Raw genomic sequence first — 17,410 nt, forward strand, 5'->3', positions numbered from 1 at the left:
AATGCATTTTCACGGCAACACAAACAATAGACTGTACAAACAATGGCCATATAAGGAAAAGGGGGTAACAGTGTGAACGTCTTGTCTGGACCGTAGTATAACCTCACTCCTTCCTTATGTTCATGCATTATGAGAGTTGGTCCACATTCCTGCGCTCTAGCAAAATCAGAGATCCAACCACTACAAGGGATAGTACATCTATCTAGCTATCCCCCGTAAAGGGATAGTTCACTGCTATATGGGCATTTTATAATTTGCTTACTTTAAAAGTTGTTTATGGGCGACTAACTATCGACTATTACCCTATATATAATCTACAAAGAACAGTTGTGCCGATCACCAAAAAGCAGACTGGTATTGGTCTGAGAACTAATATAACATCATTAAGAATGTGTGAACATCTTCTGTCTGTTTTTTCTGACTTCTGCCAACTAAAGTTACATTGTTGCCGCCGTTCAGTGTTTATTTGGTGTTTCAACTCCTCTGAGAGATTTGGTTACCTCAGAGAGCGTAGCGCCATGACTGTCAAAGGTGGTCACATTTTGTCCACAGTGCAGTAACGTTGTGATTGGACAGATGGCTACTACGTGCCATGGTCCAACTGCACTGTAAACATACAATGTTCCTGGTTGAAGTTGCCTCTAAGCACAGGCCTAGGATCAGCTTACCTTCCCCAAATCCTAACCTTAACTATTAGGGGAGAAATACAAAACTGACCGTAGATCAATGTCTAGGGTGACTTCATCGTAATTCATTCTCACAGCAGACTAGTGTGGAATTCCAAATCTACCCCCAGTCTCTAACCCAAGGTACTTCTCTAGATAACATTTTCTTTTTCTTTTCAAGATAGGTGTCACTAATATGGTGATGCTTTGACCTAGCCAATCAGAGGGCAAGATGGCACTATTGCCATATTGCTGAAACCAATCTGATCCTCTCAGATCTACCTGAAGTGTCTAGGGCAGGGTTCTTCAATTCCGGTCCTGGAGGGCCGAAACACCTCTGTTTTTCATCCCCTCCTTCTAATCAGGGGCACCAGGTGAGTGCAATTAACTACCAGGTAGAAATAAAAAACAGAAGTGTTTCGGCCCTCCAGGACCGGAATTGAAGAACCCTGGTCTAGGGAAATGGGCTATTATATAGGTCAAAGAATTGGAACATTTTCTCAAACCCAGAGCGTATCAGCTGGGGAAAAGCACTAATAAAATGCTAGTAAAAGCATAAGAGGAATTGGTGAAGGTGGATAAATGTTGTAGGAATGAAAATTGGAATGGAAAACTGGCCACTTCTTATTTGTTAACTTAACATGCTTATTTTGTCTAAAAAACATACGTAACCAGCGTTGCCTCGTCAGTGTCCTCAGACTTGTCATGCGTTTGTTGTCACAATGCTCATATTGTCTATTTGATTGGTTATGGTTGGACGTGTCACTTGTGTACTAGTTGTGTGTCCATTATGTCCTAAACCCTCATATCCAAGGTTTTCGATTCAGCTTTTGGTATGTCACGAAGCTGTCTGGATTCAAGGTGTGTATGAGGACGAGTATGTGTACGTGTGTGTCACAAATACCTTTCTCCGTGTCTCCGTGTGGTCAGCCTGACTGTGCCCACTAACACAGAGCCGGTGGGTTCGAACCCCTTCGAGGATGACGACGACGAGGATCTCCAGGAGACCATGAAGGAACAGCCCACTGTCGTCAACAACAACAACAACCGCAGTCCGCTCAATGTCAAAAAAGTGGAGGAAGTGAAAACGTTGGTGAAAAAGAGACCCACTCCTCTCCCTGCTTTCCTTCCCTCCCTCTCTTGTTTTCTCTTTCCCTCAGTCTTTGGGTGAATTTACTATTTTAGTGTTACACAAGTGTTTCTCAGGGCTGAACATGTTTGTTCCAGCCAAGCACTAGCACACAGGGCTTGCTGATTAGTTGAGTAGTTGAACCAGGTGAGCTAGTGCTGGGCTAAAACAAAACTGTGCACCCCTGAGAAACACTTCAATAACACTATTGAGGCACACCCTTTCTGTCCTCTACCATCTATTTTTCCCTTCAGTCTTTCCTGTTATTCCTCCTCTTTTCCATTACTTCTCTCTTTTATTCCTCTCCTCCCTTTTCCCTCTCTCGTGCTCTCTTTTCTCACCCCTCCTTTCTTTTTTAAATTTTTCTACCGCTTCCCTCCGCTCTCCTCCTCTCCTCCGCTCTCCTTCCCTTCGCTCTCCTCCTCTCTCCTCTGCTCCCCTCTCCTCCTCTCTCCTTCCCTCTCCTCCGCTCTCCTTCCCTTCTCTCTCCTCCTCTCTCCTTCCCTCTCCCCTCTCTCCTTCCCTATCCCTGGCTAGCTGCAGGCTGTGTTACTGTGCATGGGCTCTCAGTGAGCGATCACACCAACCCTACATTAGTCATTACTCCTAACAGTACCAACTGCCAAGTCCTGCAGAGCATCCTTTCTGCGCGTGCGTGTGTGTATTTTTCCTGTCTGTGGTTACTGTACAGTCAGATCTGTTGCAAGTTGGAACTTAAAAATACAATTTCTATAGAATTTAGACTTTAAACAAAAGCCTGTCTAGAACTTATATAAACCTATATTGGGTCCTGTTTTATAGCAGGTCTGATATTGACTCAAGGCCGGACAGAGAAACCGGCACTCATAAAATCAACAGTGTGTGTGTGTCTCAGTCTCTCTGGCATAAAGCAGGAACTATGAGATGCCAAAGGTGTTTGAGTGTACCAGCTGCAAGGGTCTGACTGTAACCTGAGGATGTGTGTGTGTGTTTCATGGGTTTTCTCTGACTGGGGAAGAAGGGTGTTTGTTCATCTGATTACTGTACATCTACCTCCCTCCAGTGGTGGATGGGGTGAACTCCAACCATGCTTTTGTACTGCACTCGTGTCACTGTGCCATTGTGTTGCCTTGCCTTACCTCAGCACTCTGTCTGTGTGTCCACTCCAAGTGGTGTCAAAGCAAACTCGCAAATCCATTCGCCAACAAAACCTCACGGCATTGGTTTCCTAAAAAGGCATGTTTTTTCCCCCATTGGCTGATTTGAGAGTGGAAGGGAGAAACCTATAGGCTTACAGTCTATGTATCCGGGCGGATTCGGAGATGCATTTGCTGGGCCTTCTACGTGTTGTGCTGTACTCTACATTGGTGTCGTTGTTTTTATGCCCCCCTCTCCCGGGCCCTCTTAACTCTTTTTGTTCCTGCTTCTCTCGCCTGGCATGCTGGATTGTCCAATCAGTGTGTGAGCAGGGCATGATTGACAAGTGACATTTTCAAATGTCCCTTATATTGATTGGCTCCTCTGTGTCCGTCTAGCGCCAGCAGTGTGGAGAAGTCGCAGGAGTGGTCGGATGAGGAGACTGGGGTGAACCCGTTTTCCATGGAGGACGCCAACGGCGACGGGAACCCATTTGAGGTGGAGCCGGCGTCCTCGGTGGTGTCTGTGGCCGTGCGCGCCATCTACGACTACGAAGGACAGGAGCAGGATGAACTCAGCTTCAAAGCAGGTGTGTGTGTGTGCTTGTGTGTGAGTGACTGCGAGAATTCTTGAAAGAATATGCGAGTGAAGAGTCCCCTGCCCTGTATGACCACTGCTAAGTGAAAGGACTGGATGTCTCCACCAGTCTTCTTTTACTTGCCATGTCCTGTCAGATCCGTTATCTATGACCATTAGAACACAGAGAAAAGTGAGTGAGGCTGAATTGTGAGTCACAAATAATTTTTGAAACTGCTCAACAGAAAGACATGCTCATTATCTACCACTATCTTTTCACATAATAATCTGTCCCTTCCTCCCTGTTCTCCTTTTTGTCCTGAAGGCGAGGAGTTCACCAAGATAGGAAACGAGGACGACCAGGGCTGGTGCAGAGGGCGCCTGAAAGATGGCGTGGTGGGCCTCTACCCCGCCAACTACGTAGAAGACATCCAGTAATGACAGAGCGAAGGACGAGGAGGAAAAAGAGAGAGAGGAGGATGAGGAGAAAGAAAGTGGAGGAGGAGATGAGGCAGGAGGGTGGGCGGGGCAGGCCTCGCATTCACCCCTCTGTGGGCGGGGGGGGGTAGCAGAAGGAAGGGGTTTGCCCGTCGAATATGAGTATGATGATGAAGCTCTCTCTGTTTTATCTTCCTGGATCCCATGTGCACAAACACAAATCTTCCTACAACTACGGCCTGCTCTCATTGTCAACTTTTATGATGGGACACCCAGTACAGAGTCTAAAGCCAGCTACAAAAGCACATGTTACTTAAAGCCATTACTGTTACAGAAAAAATATAAAAAGATATTGAAAAGATGTAACTATCCAATTGTAGCTTGAAGTTATTAAGACTTTGAAGGAATAAACAGATTTAAAAGATGTGAACAGACATGGGAGAGGATATACATGTGTCCTACATTTTAGATTTGATTTTATTTGAAACTACTTTTAGGTCTCCAATCAATCTCTCGGTCGACTCTTTAATTCATTTTTGCCATAGACAGTTGGTGATACATATTTTTAGTTCTATAGATCTGATTCTATTGTAACACCAGTTTGGAGTCCAGGATCCGATTTGGAAGCCTTGTGTCGAAATAGGGGGAATTTGCAATTGCATGTTATTTCTTGCGCTGTTTTGAGCGTCCTTCACCCCATCCTTTTGACAGTAATCAATGTTTTTTTTTTTTACATTATGAAAGCCATTTGTCTGAAATATCAGAACCAACAACCCGTTTTCTTATTTTAGACTTTTTCAAATCTTTTGAGTGAAGGGCTTGGGATTCATGGCAGTGCCGGTTCAGAACAATGAGGCTTTACACAACAACATTGTATATGATGCCTATAGTTCACATTTGTCAAGTCTCATCCCTTTTTTGTATTTTAAATCTGATTAGAATTATACTTTTTTGCTCATTGAATAGTTGATGAATGAGAGAAACCGATACGATTAATTCTATCCAGTTCTTCCACCGTCTCCAACCAGCTGGGTCTCAGCATTTCATATTATTCTTAACTTAAATGCTCTGATACCAGGTTGCTCCAACCCACATTTTATCAATAAGTGATGCACTCACCCTCACTGCTAAGTTTTCCTGTAACCTTTACCCCTCAGCCTTAATTGATTGTATATTCTTGAATTGTTTGATTGTATCGGCTCACCTATTGATTGTACACGTTTGCTGGTCATTTTAGTATCAGGGACATTCACCAGGGCACATAGGGTTCTGGTCAAACGTAGTGCACTATAAAGGAAATAGGGTGCCATTTGTGACAACCGCTATTCACACAATTGACTTCACATTCTGTTGGTAGATTTTTACGTCATGTGAATGTTATTTTTTTCTTTCAACACTGAATGTTTGGGAATAAGGTGTCTCACTTGAAGTTAGGAGCTTTAGCCCCAGCTTGCACTGGATGTCAAATTCAAAGCTTTGGGAGAATATTTTTTTTTTTGTGCCAGCAAAACAATGTTACACGTTCAGCAATAAAAACCACAGTTTTTACAGTTTTTCACAAACTAGAGGGTCCGATTTAATAAAAGTATGTTTGCATGTAAATAGCGAGGAACCTACGAACAACTTAAGCAGTTAAAGATTAGGGAGTTGTGATGGTTTTTATTTGGTAATTGAAGACTGTTAATTTATGAGATGCCTTGAGTGCTTTTGTTCTTCTCTGTCAGACGAAATGCTGTGATTAGGAAAAAAAATCAGTTTGTACAATTGTATGTTTTATTGCGAATTTGCTGTCTTGTTGCATTTGTAAATATAATTACAATTTTTCTCCAGAGGGGCCATAGCCTATGTATGATTAGTAATTGACAAATAACAGATTATATTTTTTCTCATTTTCTTTTCAAAGTTAATGAATGATTGACACACACACCCTTAACTCCACCACATGTGCATTACCAGTATTGGCAAACTATATATGGTATAGGACCTATCCCAATTCCCATCTCTAGTATATGTTTCTCATATTGGGAGTTGATGTTATGGCTCTTACATTAGTGTTTGCTAAAGAATGCGCTCACAACAATGTGTTTAAGCATGATGCTCCTGGAAATATCACCTACATTTTATGCCTACAACTGCATTTCGAGGGGAAGATAGATTTGGTTTGATATTACTTGCACAACTCAATTTGTCAATGTTATCCCACAGCATACATTATAAATGAATTGAACGAAAGAAGTTTCACTGTTGTCATTTCTTTTCTTTTTTCAATTAAACATAATGTCAAGGATAATAGAAAGAAATGGAACTTCATTACCCAGACTTCCGTGTTACAATAGCAATGCCCACGTGTTTTTGCTGACCAATCAGAGCAGCGCCAAAAAATGTATCGTTCTGACGTGTGCCTTTACCCATGACAAGAGTTCGGAATCCTTTTTGACTCCAAGGGAAACAAATTTGCTAAACTTTACCTATCAGGTGGAAATATGTCAGAGCCCACCAAGCAAGATATTTCTACCATTTTCAAACGACTACGTTCCCTTTCTACGAATAAGGTGAGATTTGATAAGCGGTGTCTTGATATGCTCTCGTTCTTTAACTAGGAAGTAGCTAGCTAGCTTCAGAGTGAGGGGAAAAATGACACGTCGCACTGTTTTGCTGGGAAAGGGAAGGTGTCGTAACAAATGCACATGGAAAAGCTTTGAACCACGTATGCCCATTGCACATCCTACTGCCAAAGGAGGTTTTTGCAGTGTTTAAGAAATAATTTGTTAGCGTGCGCAGTTTAAATAGAACGATCCATAGGACATCCTGGACAGCCACGCCGAGCCAGCTGTCATGTGGCATGATGACAGTTGGATCAAAGATGGTACTTTAAGAACTCTGGTTGGACAGTCCATTACATTACCGTCAGTGTATTTATTCTAAATTATAGATCGCTGGTAAATGTTGACTCGTGGACACCACAAAGACCTCACACCGACGTAAACAATACCTTCTGCTCATAAACTGTCGATTCCAGCTGTTTCCGTCTGCTGTTTAGGCCTACATTAAACGCGACGATGTTGCAACTGCAAGCATCGTAAAGTTTTTTTGGAAACATTGTTTACACTATATTGCAACGTTTGTAACTAGCTAGCTTAAATCTAATTTTGGTAAATGTTGGCCTTCTCTTAATATGCGGACAAGTAGAGGCAATAAAAAAAAAAAAACGATTTGTTTAGACAAGAAAGGAATAGTAATATACAAAATATATATACATACATACATACAGTATGAGGTCAATATTTTGCACTTCAGACCTCCACGCTACTGGGTTGCTTCATTGTTAGTGTTTCGCTATCTATTTGGCATGCGCTCATATTAACTTGCTTATCAATGTCCCCATAGACTTATCACTGCATAAAGGGGACAGCGAACACCTTGTCTGTATTCAACTCACATGTTGCTTAACTTCTTTTCTATTACAGGCGTGCTTTGACTGTTCAGCTAAGAATCCTAGTTGGGCCAGTATCACCTATGGAGTGTTTCTCTGTATAGACTGCTCAGGAACACACAGGTCATTAGGAGTGCACCTGTCATTCATCAGGTAAGGAGCAATGAATGAAAAACAACATTTGTCGCCTACCCCATAGGCACTTGTCAGGACTGGATGGGTCTAATGTTTAACTGCTATATTACTTAGACCTATCCTGTTCTTTCAGATCTACACTAGTGGGTAGGCGCTAGCAGTTGTTTCTGGACAGGGCCATTGGCTTCATACAACATGCAGTTTAGACACATTATGGCCTGATGGAGTGTTCAGAATCAGAACCATGTACTGTTTGTTTCAGGTCTACTGAGCTGGACTCTAACTGGTCCTGGTACCAGGTGCGATGCATGCAGGTGGGCGGCAACGCCAGCGCGGTGAGTAAAGCTATCCACGGAGACCCTGACTGGTGGGCAGCCACATCCCAACCTGCTGTGTTGTTAAGCGCTCAGAGGGTTGTACTAGTAGTTATGTTTGTGACTGCATGAGTGAGCATTATTTCTATGAGAACTGTATGATGTATGCAATATTATGATGCAATATTCAGAACTATTATAACGCCTTTGTATTACAGACCAATGTATAATTCAAACCATTGTTTCCCCCCGTCTCTCAGAATGCCTTCTTTGCCCAGCAAGGCTGCACGTCCAACGCCGCCAACACCAAGTACAACAGCCGAGCCGCTGCGCTATACCGCGAGAAGATCAAGATCTCGGCCACGCAGGCCACAAGGCGCTTCGGCACTGAGGTACCACACACATCCTTCCAGACGTTCCACTGGGCAAAAATGGATTTAGTCAACATTGGTTACTTGTTATACTGTTTTTAACAACATAATCGTGTCGCATCAACATGAATGAATGATTGTGTACTTAGGTCCTTATAGATGCCAATGAATCCTCTGTTTCGTTTCCCTGCAGTTGTGGCTGGACAGCCAGGCCCCCCTCTCTCCAACATCTCCCGTCAATAAGGAGGAGGATTTCTTCAGTATGCACACACAGGTGTGTGTGTGCACGTCCCTAAGTGTGTGTGTGTGTGACTGTTAATACTTATTTGTTTGAAATTGTACAAGATTATGGGTGTGTGCATGTTGTTTACATGGTCTTGTCCTTACCTTGCGTATTTTAGCAGGCATTCCCTGATGATCATAGCTCCGCCCAGCCTAATATAACAAGCTCAGCCCAGATGAATCTAAGCCCCACCCCAGTAGAGGAACCATCTACAAAAGAAACCGAGAGAGACAAAAATGGTGCACCTCTACGTCAATATTTACACTATAGAAACACACACACATATACACTTGCATCTGTGTGTCCATGTCGTCTATGCCCTCAACTCTTTCTGTCTTCAGGTAATACAGAGGGTCCCAGTGTTGACGTGCTAAGTGTGTCTCCTAAAGAAGCCTTAGGTAAGAGGACCAAGAGCTTATGCCCTAGAGACTAGATATACTCAACTAGAACCTTAAGCGTTAGGAGAACAATAAATATCTGAGCCTGGGTCAGTAGCTCTTAGCAGTTTCTATAAACTGTATTTCTAATGCCCACTGTTCCTTCTCCCTTACAGAGTCCTCCTCTCTTCTCAAGAAGAAACCAGCAGGGGCCAAGAAAACCGTATGTACTCTATGAAAGTGGACTAGGGAGGAAATGTTCCTCCCGGTACCTATGTGTGTTGTGCTCTTGAATGTGATTAAGAGTGAATTTGGTGATGCTTAACTTGCATTGGGCTATGTTTGTGTGTGTGTGTGGGGGGGGGTGCTTTAGTGTGAATAGACTGTATACATCTCTTATGGATGTTGTTTGTCAGTAGATTAGTAGGCACGTATTCACGTCTGTGTCCTGTGTTTTGTCTCAGTTGGGCGCTAAGAAAGGTGGTCTTGGGGGTAAGAAGGTGAGCAAACAGAGTTTCTGTGACCTGGAGAAGAAAGCACAGGCGGTCGACAAAATCAATGAGAGAGATACAGCACCCACCACCACCAAGAACCGCCCCCAACCAGCAGGGGAATCCATGTGAGTCTCTCTGTCTCCAATTTCAATTAAAATGGGCTTTATTGGCCTGAGACAGAGAACTGTATAGTAAACATTACACACACAAGTCTCTCTCTCAAACTCTCTCTCGCTTTCTCCAGTGGTGCCTCCATGAGACTGGCCTATAAGGATCTGGAGGAGCAGCAGAGGAGTAACAGAGAGAAGATGAAGGGGATGGGAGAGAAGAAGAAGGAACAGGCTGAGAGACTGGGCATGGGCTTTGGCAGCAGGAGGTGGGGGGGATTGAATTGATGGTGGTGGTGATGATAAGAGGATTAGTTTATTTATAAACACACTTTTTACAGATGGCCTATGTAGCATAGTTTAAAGGGGTACTTTACATTGCAGGGGATAAGTTACTCACCCCTAACTTTTTGGGCACGCAACCCCATTTTGCGAACCCACCATGTAAAAAATGTTATGTAGTCAACAGCCAATGTTAACTTTTTTAGTTTGCGCTATGACAGTCTTAGAAATCAGTCAGACAGTATTTGGGGCAGTATTTCAATCTGAAGACTATGGTTTGAAGTGACTGAAATGCATCAGAAAGGTATTGGGACGTTCAGGTGATCATCAGGCAATAATGTTGTATGGTCTTCTGTGTAGAAAGGAACATCATCATTGATGTTCTTTTTCCCCCAGTCTGATGTAGTGCCTGGTCTTGTCCACTCAGTTCTAATGGCTAGTAAAGGGAAACAGTACGTGTTCCTGGGAGTCTTATCTTTCAGTGACTCTGTTTTATTTTTAATTTTTTTATTTAACCTTTTATTTAACTAGGCAAGTTGGTTAAGAACAAATTCTTATTTACAATGACGGCCTACACCGGCCAAACCCGGACGACGCTGGGCCAATTGTGCGCCGCCCTATGGGACTCCCAATCACGGCCGGTTGTGATACAGCCTGGAATTGAACCAGGGGGTCTGTAGTGGCGCCTCAAGCACAGAGATGCAGTGCCTTAGACCACTGCGCTATTCGGGAGCCCAATCCCGGTCATAATATTTTGTAGTTTAAACGGTTCAAAAGATAGAGACACATTGTAAGAAGAAAACAAACCACTCTGTTTATTACAACCACATCTAGCGGCAACAGAGGTTAAACTGACAAAACCCTGGTTCAATGAACCAAGTTCGAATTTTCTCTCGCGACCCCATTTTCAAATCAGGTGACCCCCACATGTGGTCATGACCCCTAGTTTGGGAAACACTGATCTAAAATAGTTACATTGTTATTGGGAGTGAAACATGTTGTAACCATTGGAGATATTGTGGTAACAAATACTATGATTATTATTTGACTCCATTGTGTCCCTCCCTCCCCCTCTGTATCTCCCTCTAGTGGAGTGTCTCACTCTGTGCTGTCAGACATGCACACCATCCAGCAGGAGAGCCCAGTGGGGTCCAAGCAGCCCACTAAGAGCCGGAGGTACACAGAGAAGGAGGAAGAGGAGACCGACGAAGGCTCCTTTACATCCAGGTGACCACACCACCTACAAACTCCGGCCACGTTCCAATACTTTAGCAATGGATCATTCCTTCTGTCATTCCTTCTTGGAAGTAATCACTAATATGGCTAGCCTGGTCTCAGATATTTGTGTTGTCTTGTAATGGGAGTTGGAAAGACATCACAAAAAGATCTGGGACCAGGCTATGATCTGGGACCAGGCTATGATCTGGCAGGATTTGACTCGTCCAAAAAACGAAATCAATCTAGACTGAGCTCTCTTTTCCATATGAACCCCTTCAGGATGTCGATGACCAGTTCAATGACCAAGTTTGATGACCCGACCGAATCCTCTGACAAGTTCTTCTCCAATTGGAGTGAGACTGGGGAGTCTGGCTGGAGGAATGAGAGCAAGGAGCCAGACTTCTACCTGAGCACCAAGAGTTCCTCACAGGACGACAGGTACTATATATAACCGTTTGATTTCCAGGGATGAAAATACAGAGATGCATGTGAAAAAGTAACATTTTATTTTGGCCGTATAAGTCCCCTGAGCCACTATTTTTGAAATTATATTTCAAGTTTCTCACTGCAGTTGTTCACTGAATGCACCCTCCCTCTCTCTCTCTCACTCATACACACACAGGACTGCAGCCCGGCGGAAAGCAGACCCAGTCCCTGTATCGGACTCAGGTGAAGCCCGCAAGAAGTTTGGAGATGTCAAGGCCATCTCCTCTGACATGTACTTTGGCAAGCAGGACGACTCTGAGGTAGGCACACTGTCACGGGACACACAACAACAAAGAAATACATTTAAAAAAGTGTAATTGTAATGCAAAATTATTTGAATAATTATCTGTTGTACGAATGTTCCTACCTTTTTTGACCTGTTTAACTGCCAGTATCAAATGTCTGCCAGTGTTGACTGTTATGGTTAAAGTTTAACGCTAGTCTGTGACATTCTTACAAGCCTCTCAGGCTGGTGTTTACAGTTCATTCGGTGTTAAGGTATTTTTCAGAGAAGGCTGCTTCTGTTCTTGCTGTGTCTCCCTGTTGCAACTTTGCTTTTTGATTGATATTATCTACAACTACTGTCCTTTTTATCCACCTGAAAATCCCTGTTACAGTAAAACCCCTATGTGTAACAGTATGTTCATTGTTTAGTATCAGGTATGTCATTTGTAGTATAAAGTATTAATGTGGTTGTTTCCATGCAGTACGAGGCGAAGACTCGCCTGGAGAGGTTCTCTGGGAGCAACTCCATCAGCTCAGCTGACCTGTTTGATGACCCAAAGAAACAGACTGGTAGGGAAGCCAACAAGTGTACACGTTGTAGCGGTATTGTTAGAGGGGTAAAGATAAAGATGTTTGTTGGGGCGCCAGGCAGGTATTAACCCTGCCCAAAGGAAAAGAGTAGGATAGATAGAGTAGCACTACTGGACTGTAGCCTGTTGGCCAGATAGCCAGTGGACAGAAAGGAGAAGATCCATACGTTACAGCACAGGGGGAACCCAACCAATAATACCTCATACAAGAATAATGGCAGAGCAATCTAAAGGCCACTTCTTAGAAACAATTAAAAAAGAACCCAGTCATCAATCTTGGAGGATTTGCAATATTCTGTATTACGTCCCAGTGCAGTGGAGGAGTGAGCTGGGGGGTATGAATGGGTGTGGGTGTGTTCCCAAAAGATTACAACCTAGAGCGGTAACACCGCCGATCGACTTAAACACTTTACCAGCTAAGCACGCTGAAAATAAACATGAGATCTGCAGAGTTGCACACACGATCAAACTGCCGCGCCAACCGAGAGCTCCCCACAGAGAGCCGGAAGAGCTATCTTTATTTCCTTCTGACTGCTGATGCGCTCTTAAAGTGGCAGCGCACGGTGAAGGCTCCGTGCAGGATTTCGCCACAACTTAACCATTCATATAATCACACTTTCAAGTGTACATTTAACCAAGTGTTCAAGTGAACACCAGGGCTCGTATTCACAAAGCATCTCAGAGTAGGAGTGCGGATCTAAGATCAGTTTAGCCTTTTAAGGTCATAATGAATTAGACAGGAGACCTGATCCTAGATCAGCACTCCTAGTCTGAGAGGCTTTATGAATCCAGGCCCTGCATGTGTACACCATTTATCCATCAGAAGAACGATCATTATAAAGCAACTGCCACCACCACTGATGTTACTAACCACCTCTCTCTCCGGGCCCCATGCAGCCAGCTCATATCGTCTGACCAACATCCTGCCCAGTGCTCCAGACATGTCCCAGCTGAAGCTGGGGGTCCGCTCTGCGGCCGGGAGGCTGTCGGTCATGGCCAGTGGAGTAGTCACATCCATTCAGGTTTGTGGTTCAGATGGCCCTGTTGGTTGGAGCTTGGTTCTAGCAGCAGATTGACTCCCACATGAGCCACATACTGAAGTGAATGCGTTACTGTGACTTTAAGGCAATTTCAACATAAAGACCCTTTTTATATTATCAATTTTCCAATTGGAAATCCAGTTTCTTGATGTAATTACTATGTAAGTGCAGAGTAACAACAATATCAGTGACTATTTGGTAAATGTTAAAGGCATGCTAGATACAACATACTGGTTACCAAAGTACATTGTATACAAGGGAAACTTTATTTAAAGGTTACCTGATTATGCAGCGTCAACACTCCTCAAACAACTGGTACAGTGTAAGCGGTAGGTTCTTACCTGTTGTGTATCTTCTTTGTTTCAGGACCACTACAGTACGTGAGTCCTGTGTTAGGACACACACAATCTCTTAGGTCCCCTGGGTATTGGAGTCGATAAACATCCTGACGAGCGATGGACACGTACCAAGTTCAGCCATGCAGGAGAGGGAGAAAGATGGGCGGAGAGAGAGAATTAGCAACATTGTGTAGGCCAGAACATAGGCTATAGCTATATATATATATATATATATATATATATGTGTGTGTCTGTGTGTGTGTGTGTGTGTGTGTGTGTGTGTGTGTATATAGCAGCTATTTGAATAAAAACGACATTATCTACATTGGAGTTATGTCGAAACAACGTCCTCTATGAGGTAGATGTATGAAGAAAATGCTTTTCATTTCATTACGAAGAACACTTATTTCCGCAGCTTATTTCATTTGTCTCCAGGCCTTTTGGTTTTGATATTAAAATATGTTTATATCAGTGGTATCCAAAATAATGTTTTTGTTATTATACATTATGGTATGGACTTAGGTTTTGTGTTCCTTTTCTGCTGTGCAATTGTTATTGAATCATATTCCATCTTGGTCACCTTGGTTTTTATGTAGCTATTTGCAATGAAGGTATGTTCTGGTAGCGTGAGAGCTTGTCTTTTTCGACATGCAGTATGTAAATCATTTAGTTAATTAATCTGATGGGTATTGTTTTAATTACCTGCCAAATGCAGAGAGATGTTGCCATGTAGGATACATGTCTTCAATTTTAGGGTGCCATCAAACCAAAATGCCTGCAACGTGTTTTGCGTGTGCCGATTCAGGGTTGTCCACTGAATGTGTGTTTGGGGGCAGGGTATGGTGAAGTGGAGAAACATTGTTAGGTTTTACATTGGTTGACAGACCCCTAGTCAGGATGGGGTGCAACAAAATGTCCCCATCTCATCTGTTGGACATGGTAGTGTAAATCTGCCATTTCATTCACTTGTATCCTGTACACTGCTCTCTGAAAAAAGCTGTCTGCTGTGGTTTTGAAGCATTGGTTGCATTGGTTTGAAAGTGCCCTTAAGCTTAGAAGTGTACTTACATCTGTCACTCACTTAGGTCACTTGACTGAAGGACCAAATGCTCACAGGGATTTCTTTGTGTTGTCATTGTGTAATATATAATGTTGTGTGTGTGTAGACACACTATGGTAGGATACGGTCCTATTCAGTGTAGCGTGATCTGGTCTGCCTCTCAGCAGCCAAACATATTCTCCATATTACTCTTGGCTATCAGTTAAGATGAATGAAAGGAGTAGTATCTTAATGTACTGTCCCAATACTCTCAAAGGCTGCGTTTAGACATTCAGCGCAATTCTGATCTTTCTTTTTTTCCTTCACTAATTGGTCTTTAGGCCAATCAAATCAGCTCTGAAAAAGATCTAATGTGAAAAGATCTGTGTAAAAAAAGATCTGAATTGGGCTGCCTGTCTAAACGCAGCCAAATAACCTGTTCTATTTTCTGTGACTACATTCCTCTATGAGAGGAACACAGGACACCCATCCAATAATGTCACCCTTCTGTGGCTATGAAGGAAAGGAGACGTGGCCCTCTGTGATCAAGGACCCATTGGCTGCCCTTGCAAGGGCCTGACTCATGTCAACAACAGTTGCACTATGTTTTTAGTGAAGGGTAACCTCTGACCCTTTGCTGAGCAGATTCATTGTAAATTACCTCTGAACTTTTTTACACACTGGGTATATGTGGGTTATATTCTGGGGGTTTATGTATGGTGTGGTTTTGTTCTTTTGAGTTGATTGGCTAGAAGTCTAACTGGATGTTGCTGGAGGTATTTGTGGCTACCTAGTACCACCTACCTAACTCCTTGACCATTTTATGCACCATATTTTTCTCATTGATCCTTACAAATTCCAACTCTGAGTTGAGATTTAACACTGAAGTCAAATATATTTAATTAAGATGTAACGTTACCCATTTGAATCTGGATTTTGTATAGCGTGTAATTCAGTGACCAACCAGGGCTTTTGTTCAATCTCTTACTATGTAATCCAAAGAATTAGGATACATGTGCATATGCCTTAACAATGTAAATTATGGGAAGATCTAGTTACTTTTTGTGTATTTTTATTAGAACCTGCAAGTAAAAAAAAAAAAAAATGTTGCTTGAAAGTACATTGATAGTATAGCACCTGAAGCTTTGCATCTGATTTCAAATCTCTTTGTTTACCAACAAATACATCTATGGACATGAGCTCTTTAGAAATCCATCCATCCATCAATTTGTGTAGTCAAGGTGTGTATCATTTTTAGCTGCTGTGTATAATAAACTTTGCTTTAGAATAAAAATATATACTGGACTTGCATGTCCCTAGTGGCGGATTTAGCATTAGGAAACTCAGGCAGTTGCCTGGGGCCTCACATCATCAGGGGCCTTGTGAACTTGTCATAATTTTGTTTAATAATACATCATTCCTGTTGTCTTGCCTTCCTCCTCCGTTCGTGAGTAACCTCTGTCTGTTTCCCTCTACAACGCTCACAAGCCGCGCAGGACACGTTAGAAGGGACGGTGACAAAACCGCAATTGAAAACAATGCAGATATTTTTGTTGTACACACAATTATTACCTGATTATCTTCCCTGATGTTTTCCTGAACTTTCCAATACCGCTCTGATGCATTTCACTCACTTATAATGCAAATACAAATTGTTACACATTTCCCATATTCCAGTAATTTGACATTTTCTTATTAGCCTTATGAACATATCAATTTGGTTGCATTTGTATCTGTTCTACAATAGGGCCGGCCCTACCAATAAGCAGCATGAGCGGCCGCTTAGGGTCTCGCATCAGCTAGGGAGCCCTCCACCAAAAAAAATATAATTTAGGAACACAGTCGGGTCTAAACTTACTGTTAGGAGTTAGAATAGTAGAATACACAAGGTGCAATTTCAAAGTTTGGCAGTGCATCAGCAAGTTTTTTTCTTGTTATGCCAATCGTCAGTTTTTTTATTTTTTCACCTTTATTTAACCAGGTAAGCCAGTTGAGAACAAGTTCTCATTTACAACTGCGACCTGGCCAAGATAAAGCAAAGCAGTGCGATAAAAACAACAACACAGAGTTACATATGGGGTAAAACAAAACATAAAGTCAAACACTACTTGGTCTTTTGACCAAGATCTGATGTGAAAAGATCTGATGTGATTGGTCAAAAGACCAATTAGTGGGAAAAAATATCAGAATTGGGCTGCCTGCCTAAACACAGCCTGAGAGTCACTCGATACCAGCATTTTATTTATTTATTGCTAGGTAAGTTATTCTGGCCAGCTATCTAAAGCTAATAACCAAGTCATGGCCGAATTTCCGACCGAGCACACGGGGGGGGGGTTGAAGGATTACTTTATACTATTCCAGGTATTCCTTAAAGAGGTAGGGTTTCAAGTGTAGGAAGGTGGTCAGTGACTCCGCTGTCCTCGTGTCGTGGGGGAGCTTGTTCCACCATTGGGGTGCCAGAGCAGCAAATAGCTTTGACTGGGCTGAGCGGGAACTGTGCTTCCGTAGAGGTAGGGGAGCTAGCAGGCCAGAAGTGGATGAACGTAGTGCCCTCGTTTGGGTGTATGGTCTGATCAGAGCCTGAAGGTAAGGAGGTGCCGTTCCCCTCACAGCTCCGTAGGCAAGCACCATGGTCTTGTAGTAGACGCGAGCCTCAACTGGAAGCCAGTGGAGTGTGCGGAGGAGTGGGGTGACATGAGAGAACTTGGGAAGGTCAAACACCAGACGGGCTGCGGCATTCTGGATAAGTTGTAA

The 17,410-nt window shown here is 43.0% G+C and overlaps 2 protein-coding genes across 6 annotated transcripts in view; both read left to right on the forward strand.

Moving 5' to 3' along the window:
* LOC121543439 (protein kinase C and casein kinase substrate in neurons protein 2) overlaps positions 1 to 6,156 on the forward strand; it is a 40,694-nt gene extending 34,538 nt beyond the window's left edge. For 2 of the 4 annotated variants that reach the window (XM_041853312.2, XM_041853313.2), the window contains 3 exons: positions 1,596 to 1,754; positions 3,309 to 3,499; positions 3,812 to 6,156. In XM_041853312.2, the coding sequence (XP_041709246.1) occupies positions 1,596 to 1,754; positions 3,309 to 3,499; positions 3,812 to 3,924 (463 nt within the window). In that variant the 3' untranslated portion in view covers positions 3,925 to 6,156. The remainder of the gene's footprint in view (positions 1 to 1,595; positions 1,755 to 3,308; positions 3,500 to 3,811) is intronic. The other 2 variants (XM_041853314.2, XM_041853315.2) reach the window with 1 other exon arrangement.
* Positions 6,157 to 6,319: 163 nt separating this feature from the next.
* Positions 6,320 to 15,961, forward strand: LOC121543438 (ADP-ribosylation factor GTPase-activating protein 3). 2 transcript variants are annotated; one of them, XM_041853310.2, is made up of 16 exons: positions 6,320 to 6,476; positions 7,392 to 7,510; positions 7,755 to 7,827; positions 8,067 to 8,198; positions 8,371 to 8,451; positions 8,579 to 8,699; positions 8,802 to 8,858; positions 9,014 to 9,060; positions 9,302 to 9,456; positions 9,576 to 9,707; positions 10,810 to 10,947; positions 11,218 to 11,376; positions 11,561 to 11,684; positions 12,132 to 12,219; positions 13,137 to 13,261; positions 13,646 to 15,961. In XM_041853310.2, the coding sequence occupies exons 1-16, from the start codon at positions 6,408 to 6,410 to the stop codon at positions 13,661 to 13,663; spliced, it is 1,638 nt and encodes a 545-aa protein (XP_041709244.1). In that variant the 5' UTR covers positions 6,320 to 6,407; the 3' UTR covers positions 13,664 to 15,961. The 2 variants fall into 2 exon arrangements, with proteins under 2 accessions (XP_041709244.1, XP_041709245.1); XM_041853311.2 differs by having other exon boundaries at positions 8,582 to 8,699.
* Positions 15,962 to 17,410: the final 1,449 nt, after the last annotated feature.

This window comes from Coregonus clupeaformis, chromosome 28 (assembly GCF_020615455.1).
Source record: "Coregonus clupeaformis isolate EN_2021a chromosome 28, ASM2061545v1, whole genome shotgun sequence".
Classification (NCBI taxonomy): domain Eukaryota; kingdom Metazoa; phylum Chordata; class Actinopteri; order Salmoniformes; family Salmonidae; genus Coregonus; species Coregonus clupeaformis.

Bases quoted from the DNA above. Each gene is read 5' to 3' on its own strand.
- LOC121543438 (XM_041853310.2), top strand. From the start codon at position 6,408: ATGTCAGAGCCCACCAAGCAAGATATTTCTACCATTTTCAAACGACTA. The intron at 9,061-9,301 runs GTATGTACTCTA...GTTTTGTCTCAG, and splicing joins CAGCAGGGGCCAAGAAAACC to TTGGGCGCTAAGAAAGGTGG. The intron at 9,708-10,809 runs GTGGGGGGGATT...ATCTCCCTCTAG, and splicing joins ATGGGCTTTGGCAGCAGGAG to TGGAGTGTCTCACTCTGTGC.